The 17,651-nt window shown below is 40.9% G+C and overlaps 1 protein-coding gene across 1 annotated transcript; it reads right to left on the bottom strand.

Moving 5' to 3' along the window:
* Nucleotides 1-6,657: 6,657 nt before the first annotated feature.
* Nucleotides 6,658-17,028, bottom strand: LOC149844592 (uncharacterized). The gene is made up of 5 exons (XM_089985542.1): nt 16,737-17,028; nt 15,285-16,035; nt 14,932-15,175; nt 14,699-14,761; nt 6,658-6,714 (listed from the first exon to the last, which is right to left on the bottom strand). The coding sequence occupies exons 1-5, from the start codon at nt 17,026-17,028 to the stop codon at nt 6,658-6,660; spliced, it is 1,407 nt and encodes a 468-aa protein (XP_089841668.1).
* Between the last annotated feature and the right edge of the window lie 623 nt (nt 17,029-17,651).

Here is a 17,651-nt window from a genome sequence, read left to right as displayed (position 1 = left end):
CTTCTCTTTGTACCAATTGCCATTTCAGCTTGGAGGCGCGGTTGGGCAGGCTTGCGCGTGATGGACAAAGGACGAATTTGCTATCGTCCCTTATTATTTTTCCCTCCAGACGCTATGACTATCTGGTTATCAATCTTATTGCGTTTAATGTTAGAACCAACATGGCAATCAGATGCATGGTGCTTGGCTCCTCGGTTCCTCGTCCTTTCCCTGTATCGCATTATGTCTCTGAGGTTTTTTCTTCTACCAAATCTTTTGGTATTCCGCCAGACGCGGTCTCCTTCATTAGTCCAGCACAGGGTCAGCAGCATCCTAGTCCACAACCCCTGGGTGTCAGTTGTCGATGCAGCTAAGTTGCTGGATATCTCTCTCTCATCTTCACAGCTGCAAGCGATAGCTGTTGATATGGATTCTATGATTTCAGATATTTCTGCGATTATTGGGGACTCTCTCTGCAACTCTGGTGGAGCAGATTGCGAGCAGTTGGGCATTTTCGATAGTCACTTGAGGTCGTCTGTCAGTGCTGGTGGTCAGCGAAGAAGGAGGCCTTCATTAATTGTTTCGGCTACCGATGCTAGGTCCCCAAGAAGGTCATCTCGGTGCCACCAACCACGGGTTTTTCCAGATTTTGTTCCATGAAGACTGTTTGTTGGAATGTTAGGGGCTTAAATTGTCCCACTAAACGCCTGTTTCTGGCTAATTGGGTTAGGGAGCAAAAGCCCGACCTTCTTGCTTTATGTGAAACTAAAATGGAGGTCATCTCGCTCGTGGTCGTTTCTAGCATCTGGCAGGGAGCTGACTATTTCTATAAGCCAGCGGTAAATCATGCAGGCGGTATCCTTATCTTGGGAAAGCAGTCTTTAAATTTATCACAGCTGGATGTGGGTCTTTTCTCTTTGTCTGTTGCTTTCAATTTGCAGGCAGTTGATAGAAGAGTAGTGGTTTCTGTTGTTTATGGTCCTAATCTCGCCGCCATGAGGCCCGCTTTTTGGGATGATTTGGATAGGGTTGTCGTTTCCAGCGCGGATTGTCACCTTCTTATGGGGGATTTCAATTGTTTGTTATCTATCCATGACTCTAATAACCTCGTAATTCCCAATCCCTCTATGCGAGGTTTCCAAGACTTTGTTCACCGTCATTCTCTCTACCCTATTCCTTTAACCGGGGAGCGCTTCTCTTGGTCGAATATGCGGTCCCGTCCGTGCTGTAGGGTCCTTGATAGGGTCTTTGTCACACCTAATTTTTTGGACCTCATTCCCGACGTTAAGTGTGTGTTGTTTGCTCCCTCTATCTCGGATCATGGGCAGATCATCACTCATTGGGGAGATGGCTTTCAACCCACTAGGAGCTTTGCGTTTGAAGAATGGTGGCTTCAGGAGCCAGATTTTCTCACGGTTGTTACTAATTCTTGGAACAAAACTGTTGATGTGCATTGGGCCGCGCTACGTGTTCAAAATAAGCTTTCTCGTCTAGCTAAGGATATCAAAGCTTGGCTTCATAGTCGTAAGGTGGAGAAATTTCAGCAAATAGCCGCATGGGATCAAGAGATTTCTCAGTTGTATCAGTCTATGTCTTCTCCTGACTCTCTTTCTGATTTGCAACTTCTCAATCTTCAGGCCAGGTCCTTAGAATTAACCATGCTCTTGAAAAACTGGAGGATCAAAGAGGAAATTCGTTGGAAGTAAAGGTCTAGGGTGAAATGGCTTGCGGCTGGTGATGGCAACACTAAATTTTTTCACTCATATGCTTCCCATCGTCATAGGAGGAAGGTTGTTCCTTCTATCTCCATTGAGGGTGTTTCTTATCTCAATCAGCACGTTAATCCGGCAGTCTCGCTATACTTTAAGGACTTATATTCTGCTTCGTTAACTGCGGAGGGTGTCTTTGGTAATTTCCTAGTTGGCTCAATTCAGCTTGAGCAAGCCAGAGATATGCAAAGAAGGTTCTCTGAAGATGAGATTTTTTCTGCCATTAAGGATCTGTCGGGTTGGAAAGCGCCTGGCATTGACGGGTTTCATGTCGACTTTTTTAGAATCTTTTGGGACTGTGTTAAATCAGACGTGGTGAGTATGTTCGATGAGTTTCATCGTAACTCCAGACTGCCTTATCATTTGCATGTTGCTATCATTTCGCTCATTCCGAAAGATGATGATGCCAATGATATTTCTCGATTCCGACCTATCTCAGTTATGAGTGCTCTCTATCGGATGTTTGCCAAAGTTTTGGCGAATAGGTTGAAATCGGTGGCTAACCAGATTTTTTCAGACTCTCAGTTCGCCTTTATCCGTAATAAGAGGGTCCAGCACTCGTTCATCATGGCGTCCGAGGTGGTCCATTCCTTGCAGCATAGCGGTCAACCTTACTTTGTCCTTAAATTAGACTTTCATAAAGCTTTTGACTCTGTGCATTGGCCATTCTTATTTCAAATGTTAGCAAATTTCGGTATTGGTCGTCGTTTTTCTGGTTGGGTGAGAGAGTTGGTCTCAAATGCCCAGGCCATGTTAAATATCAATGGTATTAGAGGAGACCGGTTCAAGCTAGGGCGGGGTTTGCGGCAAGGGTGCCCCCTATCACCTTTGTTGTTCAATGCAGTTGCTGAGGGTCTTGTGGTCTTGCTTAAGCGGGCTGTTGTATCGGGTTTCATTGATCCTTTGCAGGTTTCCGACTTCCCGGGTCATATTCTTACTTATGCTGATGATATGATCATTTTTGGTCGTGCAAATGTTCAACAGATGCTCAGGTTCAAGCTTATCATTCAGTTCTTTCTCTCCATGTCTGGGCTTTCTCTAAATGAGACCAAATGCTCTATTACCATGTTCAATGTTAATGCCAATATGCTTGCAGCTGGAAAGAGAATTTTTAATTGCACTACTTCTAACTTGCCTATTATGTACCTTGGCTTGCCGTTACAAGTGAAGCCTCTATCTTCAGCGGCTTGGGCTCCGACGCTTCAAAAAGTGAAGCGCAAATTGCTTTCGTGGCAGTCGTCTTATCTCTCTAGCGCTGGACGTCTAACCTTAGTCAGACATGTTCTTTCAACTATTCCAGAATTTTTCATGTCTCTGTTTGTAATGCCTGTGGGAGTTGAGAAGCAGCTGACGCGCTTGCTGGCAGACTTTCTTTGGTCTGGGTGTAAACTCACAGGTAAGCGTCACTTGATTGGTTGGCGTTCGGTGGTTCTACCTCGGCGTATGGGTGGTTTAGGCATCCCGGTGCCTAGACTGCGAAGCATTGTTCTTGTCGCCAAGCAATGTTGGTTGGCCCACCAACCGGATAACCCTTGTGCTAGTTTTCTTCTTGCTAAATATGGGGATCCAACTCTTATTCCGGTTCGTCTGGGAACCCGAGGTTTGGCGCTCTCGCACTTGCGTAAATCGTGGTTGAGGGCTTTAGCCTGCTTTAGAGACCATTTTGAGGTCTCCAGAAATTTTGGTCAGTGGTTGCAGTGGGCGTTGGCTCCAAGCGGAGAGTTTCTCACCAAGAAAGTCTATAGATCGTTGCTACCGCCAGGGGCTGATTGGTTGCCCGAGGATGTGCTTTGGGCGAAGGGTCCTTCCCCCCGTTCGCGAGTCCTGGCTTGGTTAATTTTGCACGATAGGATCCAGACCCACAGTAATTTAAAGAAGTGGGGCATTCAACTACCGAGTTGGTGCGTGCTTTGTCAAGCTGCAGAAGAATCTACGTTTCACTTGTTCTGGTCTTGCCCAATATTTATGGAAATCTTTAGTAGAACCTGGAGGCATCCGGAAGTATTTGTTAAGGAGGAGTCATTTGCGCTAGATCTGATATTGGGGCCGGTTTGTATTAGGCGCAGCAAGAGGTGGAGGTTCATCTGGCGGACGTGGTTGCTTACCTCTTGGTGGTTTGTTTGGATGGCGCGTAACGATGCTCATTTTCGTCATATTCGAGTTAACATTCATAACCTGGTGCATAAAATTTTGGTAGATGTTTATGCGATCTTGCGTATGCATCTTAGTGATCTTCCACTCCCTCCTACTGATGCTACCTATCCTTTGTCACAATCTGGGCACGCGGCTATGGCGTGAGCCCATTTTATCTGTCTAATGTTCTTTTCTCTTGTGCTTTCTTTATTTGTTTTGGCTTTTGTTCTTGTTCAGTTCATGGGTTCAACATTTTGTTGATCTTCATGAGTGGTAATGTTGAATTACTTTCGGCTCTCTCTCCTCTCTCTCTCTCTCTTGGTTAGGATGGATGAAGGACTACCACCATTTTTTGGCTGCTTTGGTCATTTCAAACAGTTGAGCCTGCTGAAGTTAATATAAAAGGGTTAAATTAATCCACACGTGCACACAGCATCAACCGATAGTGCAGCATGATGATGATGTATTGATGTCTGCTGCGTGTTATCAGAACAGGGCGACTTCACGGTCTCGCTGTTTTACCGGGCCTTGGGACATCGTGGCTCCCTAGCCTGGTTCTGTGGGGTTGAGGCCTCCCTTATGGGCTGGCCGATCTTGGCTGGCAAGGTCAATACGGAACTGCAGTTAAAGCTGTGTGGCTTCCACTTAGCGAGTAAGTGTTCCCTTCGCTGCGATGGAAATTCTCATCATGGCGTGTCTGGATCCTATCTGCGTGGAAAATGGTTTGGACAGAGAGGAACAACCGGATTTTCAGGATTGTTTGGAGGAGCTCTGACAATTCTCGACTCGCTGCGATGGACTGTTATGGATAGGGTATGCAGGAAATGGCCAGGTACCTCGCTGGATTGGCTTGGCGGTCACCGTGTATTCGTCTGATCTCCGATGGTTATCAGGTTTTTTCTGTATTTCCCCTGATGTAACCGCTAGGCTGTCCCTGGTGTGGTGAGGCCCTCGGTTTTTTAAGCCGCTGCCTCCCCTTTCTGCTTTTTTTCCATTTTCACTGCTGTGTTATCTCCTGTATCCTTCGCTGTTTGTAATGCTTAGGCGTCCAAATGATAACTCATCATTTGGTTCGCCTATCTAGGCTTCAATGAATTGATTATTATTCTTTCAAAGAAAATCGTGCACACACACCCACAACTCGGGCCAAAGGATGCACACTTGTGACTTATCTGTCAACTTTTCCACTTTGGCACCGGAAAAGCACCCTCTAATGAATATTTGTCATGTGAAAGAGATTGGTAAAATTCAGGTGAGGGTGGATTATCTTTTTTTTTTATCCTTTTCTTTTTAATAGACAAGCTGTAAGCTAACCCATGGTTTTCTATTGGAGACCTTTCAGTTACGATAACGCAACCTTACCATCCAGTTAATTTCATTTTACTCCAATATTGTATTTGCGGTCCTTATTGTGTTAGAACCAATACTCAATTAGTGCATGCTGGCACACCACTATCACAGTGACACGTCATTTTGGCCTTATGTCCTTGGTGATACAAACTGACACGCTGATAGTGACACTAACACAGATGGATATTGTTTTAATATTTTTTAATAGCATGTGTCCATGTCTTCATGTTCTATTTTCAAAAAATTTTGTAGCTTGCGAATCAAACTCATGTCACTTGTGGGTTCGGAGCCATATCTTTGTGATATGTGCACAACGAATGGATATTTTCAAGGGGCACTTTACCTCGAAATGAAGTTGCTTTGAGTTGGGGATATGTTTATGGATCCACTCTTGGCAGCCTCCTTACAGGTGGAGCTAGCAATGTCAACAATATGGATTTAGACCAGCCCCTGACTGAACTGAATATATTTGATTGTATTTGGTTAGTCTTCTGTGCCCAGGTTTTGATAAATGTGTGGGTTTGCATAGGTTTTCAAAGTTGAATTTCTTAAGAACCCTAGAACATTTAGGGCATGTTTGCTTTGGTCACAGGTGGGGATGAGATGAACAATCACAGAAGTAGAAGCTGTGATTGTTGGTCACAAGGTCAATCTTGTAACCAACTTTAACAAGATTCATGGCAAAAGCAATCACAAGTTGTATTTTTCTCATGTTTCCTAACCTTGAGAGTATTGTGACTGATTTTACAACTACAGGATCTTGACAAAATCCAAGAATCACAGGGTATTACAAAACATGCCCCTAGATTTGTCCAAGTTTCAAGTCCAATTATGTTATTGTACACGTCAGACTCAATCTTGTAATAGGCATCCTACCACAAGTCTGAATCCAGATATGATTTATGTTGGACCATATTAAACTCACAAACTTAACTTAGTTTGCTACCTATATCCAAACTGAATGGAACCATTTTCATCCATAGTAGGTGAACAGGCAGCCTTCTAAAAAGATTTTCTTGTGGCATGGGTGAAATTGATTGATGGTAAAAGAAGGATTAAATCAGCTTTTTTTCATCTAAAAAAACACATTACATCATTCGAGCTTCTAAATAGTACTCATACAATTCTTATTTGGAATATTCAGTCAATTGCATAAAAGAACATCTTGAACTATTATGGATCAAATCAGCCTAAACACGACTGCACATCATCTACCATACACACAAGTTCTCGAACCATGACAGATTCTTAATTTCTTGTGGTGAATCACAACAGCCAGTCATTATAGTTAGCATGGTCGAATTATTGAATACGAGTCTCGGCTCCCAAACCTCAAATGACTCAATTGATGCAGGCCATGCTTGAAGGGGTTTCGTGAGAGGATACCTCTTTGTTCGTGAGACATGCAACACATAGGGTGTTCCAATCACTTTGATTTCTTTCTTGTCGCCGTTTTCTTCCTCTTGAAGCCTCTTCCACTCTCCTGCAAGTTAATCCACCATCAGAGTCAAATACAAACAATATCATAACAAACTTTAGAAATTAAATGGTTTCATAATGTTGAAAGATATGTAAAAGAGATGAGAAGCGGGAGGGTGATCGTAGGTATGGCAGGCTAACACCAGCGTGGCCAGGTCTCCTATCCTGATTGCGGTTTCTCCTTGTAATAAATAAAAAAGAAAAAGATACATAAAGGAAGGAGTGGGGGTGATGTGAAGCAGAAAAATGGTGAACAGCGTAAATCATGGACACAGCCTGATCGTGAACAGTTGGTATACAAACTACAAGCAGTGTGTTAGGCAGGTTTACCATGTAGTTGACAGGAAGGTAAAATCATAGCTTGAAGGATTAATGTGGCAGCAATTTGCATATTCTATGAGAATATTGAACAAAGGAAAAGCATCATGTTTTGATGCCACTGGCGAGTATTATGTGTCAACTCGGAAAGGTTTGAGTTGTGGCTTCAAGTGTCTAGCTTGCAGCCACCATGGCTGTGATTTCTATTATTAAAAATAACAGTGCTACTTCCAGAAGATGACCTGCATAGCTCGAGATTTCCATCCAGAGTACCAAGATATAGCACCTTGGCTCCATACACCATTTTTGGATATTATACCACAACCTTAGGCAGGAATGAGGATGACCACACTGAAGGGGCAACACGTTCTTTGCAATTGGTTTAGATTTGGCAAAAGCCTTTCATGGGGATCAGGTAATTGATGTTCAACCAGCTAGAATAATCAGAAAAGAACTTCACATGGAAGAGGCAATCCAAGGATCCAAGAACTAGGTAGACTACATGCTCGAGTACCAGGAGATGCGTGTATGGATACTGTACCTATTTACTCAGGTCATATCAAGTATGGGTGCTTGACAGTAGGGGTGGCAAAATCTGACACGACCTGCCAACCCGCTTCTTAGCGGGGTTAGGGTTTGGCTTAAACGGGTTCGTGTCGTAAACGGGTCGACCCGCCTAACCCGTTTATTAAACGGGTCAGGTTCGTGTTAGGGGTATGCCACCCCACCAACCTGTCTGACCCGTTTAATAAACAGGTTAGGCGGACGGGTCAACCCGTTTACCCGACCAGCCCCGCCAACCCGTTTACCCGACCCGCCCGCTAACCCGTTTACCCATTTATCCATTTACCCGAACCCGACCCGCCAACCCGTTTACCCGACCCGACCCATTTATTAAACGGGTTAACCGTGTCGTGTCGGGTTCACCGTTTAATAAATGGGTCGGGTACGTGTTTGCCACAGCCGACCTGTTTAATAAACGGGTCGGGTTCGTGTTGAGGTATGCTGACCCGCCGACACGACCCGATTGCCACCCCTACTTGACAGTGAGGTTCCTTCAAATCTCTCTTCCATTTGGCATGGTCAGGTTTCCAAGTATACTTTCGAATGCAGCCCATTAGATTCCTTATCATGGTGCCCAACAACAGGGAAGGGCTGATATTTTGATTTGGTGTCATTGGTTTTTTCTTTGTTTGCCGGCTCACCTGGTTGGGAAGGAACTTGACTTTGAGATAGGTAAGGAGTGGAAGCTATTTATATTATATTACAACCATTAAAAACGGCAAAATATTGGCAGAGCAAAAAATTGATTTTTTTAAATCTCACATTTTTTGGCAAAATCTAGGCAATAAAAAATAAATTAAAATTATAAAAAATTTATTTATAAGGAAATATACATCAAAAATATTTACAAATAAAAACCACATGGTTTTTTACGAAAAACTCTCAATAAATTATTACTTTTAACTTTCTTGTAATTTCTCACGATATTTTCGCGAGATTTTCATAAATCTCGCAAGATTTGTCACTATGATTACTGTAAGAAAGTGGTGGCGTTCCACCAAAGCACTTGAACCAAGCAAACAAGTGTCTAGAAAGACACTTCACACAAGACCCTTAAAAGGGTAAAAATGAAAAACACAAAAAGTAAAAAAAGTTTTTTATTAAAATGTGAAATGCTTAAAAAGTATTTTCTACAAGTGAGTTACAATGGGGGATGCACCCTTATTTATAATAGAGAGGAGAAGAGAGCTCATAAGGAGCTCTCCCCTCTAGCCGTTGGAGCTAGTCCAACGACTAAATTTCTAGCAGTTGGACTAGCTCCAACGGCTAGAGTTTGGTCAAGTTTCAACCGGAACTTTCCCAAAACTCTAACTATCTAGTTCTATTTGAACTAGATAGTTAAAATACAAAAAATTAAATAAGAAAAAATACAAAAACACAAAAATATTTTACATTTTAACACCCTCTCAAACTTACGGTTCAATGAGCGAAAGTTTGTTTAAGAGAAAGTGAAATCGGGGTGCTGCAAAAGGCTTGGTGAAGAAGTCTGCTAACTGGTATTCTAATGTAACATATGGCAAATCAATGGTTTCATTCAAGTACTCCTCTCTGACATAGTGACAATCAATTTCAATGTGTTTGGTGCGTTCGTGAAACGTCTGGTTGCTTGCAATGTAGATTGCACTCTTGTTGTCACAACACATTCGTGAAGCATGTGTTGTTGCAGCTCTCATGTCTGCAAGCAGACAACGAAGCCATACGACCTCCATTGTAGTGGTTGTCATGGCTCAATATTCGGCCTCAGTGGAGGATAAAAAAACCTTCTACTGCTTCTTGCACCTCCATGATATGAGAGATTCACCTAAAAACACACAGAAACCAGTGGTTGAGTGCCTATTATTAGGATCACCTCCCCAGTCAGCATCAGTATAAGCAATTAAATCTAATGATGATAAAACAGACAAGAAGAGTCCTCGTGAAAGAGAATTCTTTAAATATCTAATAACACGTAGAACTGCTCCCATGTGAACAGAGGTAGGAGCATGTTGAAACTGGCTGGTTGTATGTACGACATGCGCAATGTCTGGCCTAGTGATGAAAAGATAGGAGAGTGCTCCAACAAGTTGTCTGAAGGGGGTAGGATCATCGAGACGCTCTTCATCATCAATTTTCATTTTAACATTGACTACTTCAGGAGTGTCCACCGTCTTTTCATCTGTAATGTCAAACATAGAAACAATATCAGAAGCAAATTTAGATTGAGAGATCAGATATCCCTGAGGAGAATAAGCAACTTCTATTCTTAAAAAAATATCTCAAAAATCCTAGATCAGACATTTCAAAATAAGTTTTAAGAAGAGTTGATATTTGTCACTCCCTGTTTGTCATCACCAATGATGATCATAACATCCACATAGAGGAGGAGAATGATGATACTTGCATCAGATTTCTTAACAAACAAAGCAGTGTCAGTTAAACAAGAATGAAATCCAATATCTATCATAACATGACTAAACCTGTTATACCAGGCTTTTGGTGCTTGTTTGAGACTATAAAGAGCCTTATCAAGATGAAGAGTTTTACCCGCGAGAATACAAATACAAGGTGGAGGATCCATGTATACTTTTTCAGCAAGCCTCCCATTTAAGAAAGTGTTTTTGACATCCATTTGAAAAATATGCCACCTTTTAACAGAGGCCAAGGCGATTAGGGTTCTGACAGTAGTCATACGGGCTACAGGAGCGAAAGTTTCTTCGTAGTCAATGTCATGCTCTTGAGCATAACCCTTAACTATCAGTCGTACTTTATATCTTTTTAGGGTCCCATCACTTTTGGTTTTGACTTTATAAACCCATCTACACCCTATAGGTTTCTTTCCAAGAGGAAGGTCTTGAATGGACCAAGTACTGGCCTTTTCTAAAGCATCCAATTCTACTTTCATAGCTTCAACCCATTCTTTATGGTTTTTGGTTTCAGAGTAAGAGGAAGGTTCAACATAGAATTGATTTAAAGCTAAGGCAAACCTATATGATGGTGAAAAGGAGTCATAAGAAACAAATTTGTCGGGGGGTCTAAAAATTTTAGAAGTCCATCGAGGAGATACTTCAGAGAACCTTTCTAACGCACATGGAGAATGTGGTTCTCCAACTCTTCATCTTGTATACTGCAATCCAACATCCCTACTGGTTTCGTCTCTGCTATCAGTGTCAGGAACAACGGGGTTTTGATCATTGTCAAAGTTGCATTCGATATCCGCTTCACCAAATTTCGAGGTTAAATCAATAAGAAAGGAATATTAAGTAATATCCTTAGGTTTTTCACTCTCAAAAGCATTTTCTTTTTTTAGAAAAGACACATTTATTGATACATATAATTTGTCATTTTGAATATCATAGCACATGTAACCTTTTTTATTCTCAGCATATCCAAAAAAGACACATAGGATTTCCCGAGGGAAAAATTTATCACTTTTGTCTGTAAATACAAAACATTTGCAACCAAAAACTCTCAACCTAGAGTAGACTGGTGTTAAATCATAAAGTTTCTCAATTGGAGAAATATTTTTCAAAGAAGAGAATGACATTCTATTGATGAGATAGGTGACAGTTAGGACTGCTTCAGCCCAAAACCCTTTTGGAACTTGGCTTGCAATTAGCAAAGTCCTAGTGGTTTCCATAATATGGTGGTGCTTGCGTTCAGCAAGACATTTTGTTGAGGTGTGTGTGGGCATGATCGTTGTTGAGTAATGCCATGTAGATTAAGATAATTTTTAAATTCTTCAGACATAAATTCTCCTCCTGAATCGGTGCAAAAAATGATGATATTACTTTGAAACATCTTATGAAATATTTGAAAATGAACAAAAACCTCGGATTTATGCTTAAGAAAATAAATCCAAGTGTGTCTAGAAAAATCATCAATGAAGATGACATAATACGCATAACCGCCTTAAGAAATAACTGGTGTGAGTCCCCAAACATCTGAATGCACTAACTCAAAAGGTTTTGTAAAGACAAAGGTTCTACTAGAAAAAGGTAATCTTTTCACTTTACCAAGAATGCAGTCTGTACAAGCAAAATTTTCAGATTTACAAAATTTTTCCAAACTTGGGAAGAATTAGATTTTAGACATATGAGGATGAATGTCTTTTGTGCCATAATTCTATCTCCAATTTTTGAACATTTAGACAAAAAACGTTCTTTGGTAATTCCAAAAGATCCATGTAATATAATCCTCATTCTCTATGGCCTTCCCCAATCAGCTACCATGACTGGTGATCTTGTACCCAACAACCATCAGAAGAGAAGAATATATTACATCCATAATCAGAAATTTGTGAAACAGATAAAAGATTCAAATTTAATTTTGGCATATATCTAACATTAGGAATACAAAAACGTTGATAATTTTCAAAACACCTTATTTTTTTATTTCAAGAGATGTTTCATCTGTTGTGAAAACTTTTGATATACTTGAGTTGTTTTTAAGACATTTGGATAAGCATTTGTCATTTGGGGTCATATGAAATGAAGCATCAGAATCTAAAAGCCAAGAAAAATTACCTGGACCGGAATCAAATGCAACTCTGCCGCTCCAGTTGAGGCATCAGTTGAAGATGATACCCCTTTGAGAAGAGGTTGGAGGATCTCCATCAGTTGAGCCATGGAAACAGGCACATCTTGATCTTTTGGCTCGACTTCAACAGTGGCAACCCTTTTTTCATCCCTCCTTTTTAGTTTAGGGCATTGGGGCCTGCAGTGCCGTGGCTCATGACAGTGGTGGCAAATAACTTTTCTCTTGTCGAACTCACCATTTTGTCTTCCAAAGTGAGGTGGCCTGTAAGGACGAGTATGATTCCCAGGCCTAGATACTGCTAAGACGGAATCATCATCAGCTTTAGGGGTGCTTTTCCAGAGACAATTTTCCTCCATTGTTAATTCTTTAATAGTTTCCACAATAGTGGAAACTTTTCTATGGTGAAGGAGGGTCGATTTGGTGGAATCAAATTTTGGCCTTAACCCAGTAATAAACTAGTAGAAATGTTCAACATCGAGCTGCTTTTGACGAAACTCAATATCCTCGGCACAGTGCCATTTTGGTTCTAAAAGAGATAGTTCTTCCTAGAGTTTGGATAGCCCATTGTAATATTCTCAAATTGATTTGTCGCCTTGAGTCATCATCAGAACCTTCTCTTAAAGATTGCACACATGTGCAATATCTTTAAGGGAATACATATTTTTAAAATATTCTCATGCCTTATCGGCATGATCAAACTTGGCAAGACTAGAACATTTTTTAATGTCAACACTATTGATAAGCCATGACATTATTTTCGCATGTCCCATTCTCCACTCTTTCCATTTTTTTTTTCATAGAAGGCTAAAGCCTTGATTTTCTCTTCCTCTGATAATGGGACCTCCTTATCTCCCTCTTTCTTGGTAAGGGATAATTTAGGTTCCGAATCGGAACCATCCACGATTCCCCATAAGCCTTTATCCCATATGTGGTGCTTCATGATTGAAGCCCACATTACATAGTTTGTGTCACTTAATTTCATGGGGATGATGGTGACTTTTTCATTGTCATCCATCGTTTACAAGAGGTGAAAAAGAAGAAGGATAGAAGAAAAGAAACGAAAAAGAAAGAAAAAATGTCTGAGAAGAGAAAGAGATACAATACAATGATGTTGAAGCCCTTCAAATGATACGTTTTGAAGCCGATAATGAAGTGATGAAACACTTCTCTCCAAGTGACGAAACACTTTTACAAGAACAAGGTGATAACACACCTTTTGCACAAGGGGCACAAAAACCGAGGTGGATTTTCTCTAAGATCTAATAATCCTGCGGCTCTGATACCATGTAAGAAAGTGGTGGTGTTCCACCAAAACACTTGAACCAAGCAAACAAGTGTCTAGAAAGACACTTCACACAAGACCCGTAAAAGGGTAAAAATGGAAAACACAAAAAATAAAAAAGGATTTTTATTAAAATGTGAAATGCTTAAAAAGCATTTCTAAAAGTGAGTTACAATGGGGGATACACCCCTATTTATAATAGAGAGGAGAGGAGAGCTCATAAGGAGCTCTCCCTCTAGCCATTCGAGCTAGTCCAATGACTAGATTTCTAGCCATTGGACTAGCTCCAACGGCTAGAGTTTGGTCAAGTTCCAACCGGAACTTGACCAAAACTCTAACTATCTAGTTCTATTTGAACTAGATAGTTAAAATACAAAAAAGTAAAAAAGAAAAAATAAAAAATACAAAAATATTTTACATTTTAACAATTACAACATACAATCAGTACAGTACATGCACTAGATGGCTGGGTGTTATCTTGCATGGACAAGCCCTAATAAGATAGGCATTGTTTCTTGGTGAAATAAGAATTGAAATGTTTTAATCTGCTCTCTTTTGTTTTGTCCATTTTCTTTTTGCTACTCAGGATTTCTCATCACCCCTTTTCCATTTAATAAGATTTCATGTTTTATCAAAATACAAGAACCCTAAAAGCTTGCTTTTCCCACGGCATAAAGTCTGCAGTCAACACAATCATATGCAGCTACAAGTGCTAACTTATACTACTCTCCAATGAGAACTCATACCCTGACAGCAAAACAATGCATACATGTAGACCAACATTATACCTTCGCTTAATCACTAATTTTATAACTTAAATTGCAGACCTTACATGGTAGGGACAGTTAGTGTTTTGGTCATAGCATACCCCTTAGCATAGCCATGTATGTCATGGTTACTAATGAAATCAGAAGTTTCGCCCTGTTATGCTTTATTTAAAATTTCAAGATGTTGATTTACAGCTAATTTCTCATGCAAGATGTAACCAGATGTATATCATGTTGTTAAAACATGGAAGGTGGTGGGCAAGACAAATATAATGGCTGGCAAGTTTGAAGGTATCCACCAAAGATTTTAGAGTGCATGTCTGTGCACAGATATGTAAGGAGGAAAATGGCAAGTAAATCGTAATAGTGTATTTAACATAAATGTCATGGAAACACCTAATGCACCATCACAGACACAAACCTAAGATAAAACTACATGACAATAATCAACACCAGGAAACTGATGAAAAAACTAACATACAGAAAGATCATTGTGAAGCATCCCTACCAAAATTCGACTAACAAGCAAACACAAGAAGTACCTTTCTGTAATGCCTGTATGCCATTTGACCAGTCAGCTCCTGTCCAGTTTTTGAAACATATACCTGAAGAAGAATTAAAGTGAGTGTTTGATGAGCTATGGATTAATATAGTCATTGGCCCAAAGAGATCCTGTTGATCTCCATGATACGCCATCAAGCAGGAGGGTAACCATTCCCTTTTCAAGTTAACATTCAATTGAAGTACCAAACAATCTCAGAACATTTCAAGGTACCTTTCTTCCATCTTCACCAGTGTACCAGTGGCCCGCAGAGCGTACCTCTGCTTGAACTCTCCTTTTACCAGCATCCCTTGGAACTGCCACAGAGCTTTTGGGGTTTACCCATCTTGTTGTGGTTTGAGAGTCTTCAGTTGTCTTTGCACGGTCTTGACGTTTTGTAGATTTTCTACGGCTTCCTTCAGATCCTTTGTTCAAACTTTGTGCCTTAGCTGGAGCTTCCTTTTGTCCAAACTGACTACTGTATGGCACATCAAGAGCACATCATTAATGTCACCCAAATCTAGAAGATATTTCAAAAAGGCAACAAGAGAATAGAGTTGCAAACGAAAAGGAGTGACAGGTATTACATGTAATCAATGATTTTTTCCCCTGCCAAATCATTTGTTCCATGATCCTCATAGCCAAGAGGGCGAAAATATGGTAATCGTTCAGAGACTAGCTTTTGGATCCTAGAATCGTGATGATAGAAGTAACGATAAGAAGGAGGAATACCATCACCCAAGCCCCCAAGGTGCTCCACTTTATCATGGATTTTAGCTTTCTGAGAGCAACCCATGCTGGTATCTTCAAATCGACTTGAGAAACATGGCCTAGCGCTCCCAGCGCCAGCATCTCCTTTCTTGCTCTGTGCCACCCCCTTACCTTTCACAGAACTGAAATATTCATTGCAGAACTCATCCAGAGCAGGAGTAGCCAAACTTATATTTTGCTTTTCATTGAAGCCTTTCCATAATGTTTCCAAATGGCTCTTGGAAGAGGCATTCACACCCAGTTTTTCTTGGACCTTGGCATTGCTTTGGGAAGATCCTTGTTTCCCCTTCCCATTAGATGCATCTGCGCTGTGATCGATTTTGAATGTGTCCTCACTAGCAGAAGGTTCATCAGAATCAGAATCAAGTAGTTGGATTCTCCTTAGAGGACTAATAGATGCTGAAGGGAACACCAGTTTGCTGGTACTGGCCGCAGATTTTGAAAGCGCAGAGGCATTAGAACCAGCTAAGTTTCTTTTCACACTAGACCCATCCGTTGATTGAGTAGTCAATACACTCTGGCTGCGCAACGAAAGCTTTGAGCTGCTGCATATCGAATGTCTTTGAGCTGAAACGATAGAAAATAATGTCACCGAAAGAAAAGACTGCGCAAATGAACAGGGAGAAATGCTCATTGTGCAAAAGGTATCAATGCCTCGGCTAGCTACCATGGTCCACCTTCTCATTCCTACCAAGCATAAGCTTATAGAGCAAAGAGCATTGCAGCATACAAGGCATTTCTGACAAACGCTGGCAAAATTTATGCGCCTTAGAATCAATGCATACAATTCTAATTCTAGATTAATGTATCAATACATGAAGGTCCAAACACCAATTGCGGTCAAGAAACTCTCGAATCATCTTAAGTAGAATTAGAAAAAATCACCTATTTGCTCGCTGTAATCGCTCTTAAAGTTCGCGCTTGAATCCTTTTCGACCCTCATTGGTATATTTATCAATCCAGAAACCACAAAGCTAGATTTTCCATAAATTTATCCAATAAGCATCAAGAAAAAGGCTAAAACACGAGCATTCAACCATTTCTCCGAAATTAGTCCACACCCAGATACCCAACAATCAAAACGAACGAAAAGAACAACATAAACGATCACCGATCGCATTCCGAAACACAAAATCAACACCCAAAACCACAAAGCACGCCAACTATTCAGGAAACCAAATCATTCCCCAAGAAAGAAAAACAGGGAAACTGTAGAGAAAAAGGCATTGCCCATTCCGAAAACGCAAAAAGGAACCCTATATTTTCACCTTTGCGTCGATCTTCCGGCGACGAGAACTCCTCGATCTCTTCGTCGACATCGGACAGGCCCTGTGACGCGGGCTCGTCGGTCACAGATCGAGGGAGAGGCGGAGAGGAAGGGCATCGTTTCAGTCGCTTCAGGACGCGAGGTGGCGGATTCTCTTCTTCTTCTCCTTCTGGTAACAACTCGAAGCTCGGGTGTAAGGCTTCTTCCGGAAGAGCTAGGGTTTCTTGGGGCTGATCATCATCGACTTGGAGATTGAAGCCGAGGGAGAACGACGGTGGTTCGAAATCCGCCATGGACTCGCAGACGGAAGGAAGGGAAATTTTTTGAAAAATAGAGGGGACGAAGGGGAGGCGGGAAGTTTATAGTTGGCGGTAAACAGGCTCGTGTTTAGCTCCTAAATTAATTAGGGAAAAATTCATTTGAGGGCCCAGTTTTGCTCTTAATTTCAAAAATAGCATCATATTTTTTATATTTCAGATATAACCTTTTGTTTTATTGAAAACTGCCAAACAAGTGCCTATGTTTGTTGTTGTACTTTAACTCAGTTTAATCATAAGTCAAAATTTATATTAATAACTTTCCCGTACTTTTCAAGAATGAAGATGTTAGGTGTTGACCTGAGGACTGGTTTTAGGAAAAAATATGGCTCATATCTGGAATTTCAAAAAAATGAAAGTTATTTTTGGAATTAATTGTAAATTGTTGGCCCTTCAATGAGATTTTCTGTGCAAATGGATCGGATTTAGATCCGATGATCGATTAGAATCTGATGTGTTCGGACCAGATTCAGACTACTGACTTTTCAGATTTGAATTCCGATTCAGATACGGATTTTCTCCGCCAGACCTATGCTCGGATTCATACAGAATCCGATTCATTTTTTACTTGTACAACCCTTCTTCCCAACCTTTTTTTT

Source organism: Nuphar pumila, chromosome 2 (genome assembly GCF_984573655.1).
Source record: "Nuphar pumila chromosome 2, dmNupPumi1.hap1.1, whole genome shotgun sequence".
Classification (NCBI taxonomy): domain Eukaryota; kingdom Viridiplantae; phylum Streptophyta; class Magnoliopsida; order Nymphaeales; family Nymphaeaceae; genus Nuphar; species Nuphar pumila.
Note: the sequence above shows the minus strand (reverse complement) of the source record. Positions and strands in the feature narration are given on the sequence as shown.

Excerpts from the sequence above, each read along its gene's own strand:
- LOC149844592 (XM_089985542.1), bottom strand. The coding sequence starts at position 17,028 with ATGGCGGATTTCGAACCACCGTCGTTCTCCCTCGGCTTCAATCTCCAA. Across the intron at positions 15,176-15,284 it reads GAAAAAATCATTGATTACAT|TAGTCAGTTTGGACAAAAGG; the intron begins GTAATACCTGTC and ends TGTGCCATACAG. Across the intron at positions 6,715-14,698 it reads CATACAGGCATTACAGAAAG|GAGAGTGGAAGAGGCTTCAA; the intron begins GTACTTCTTGTG and ends ATTAACTTGCAG.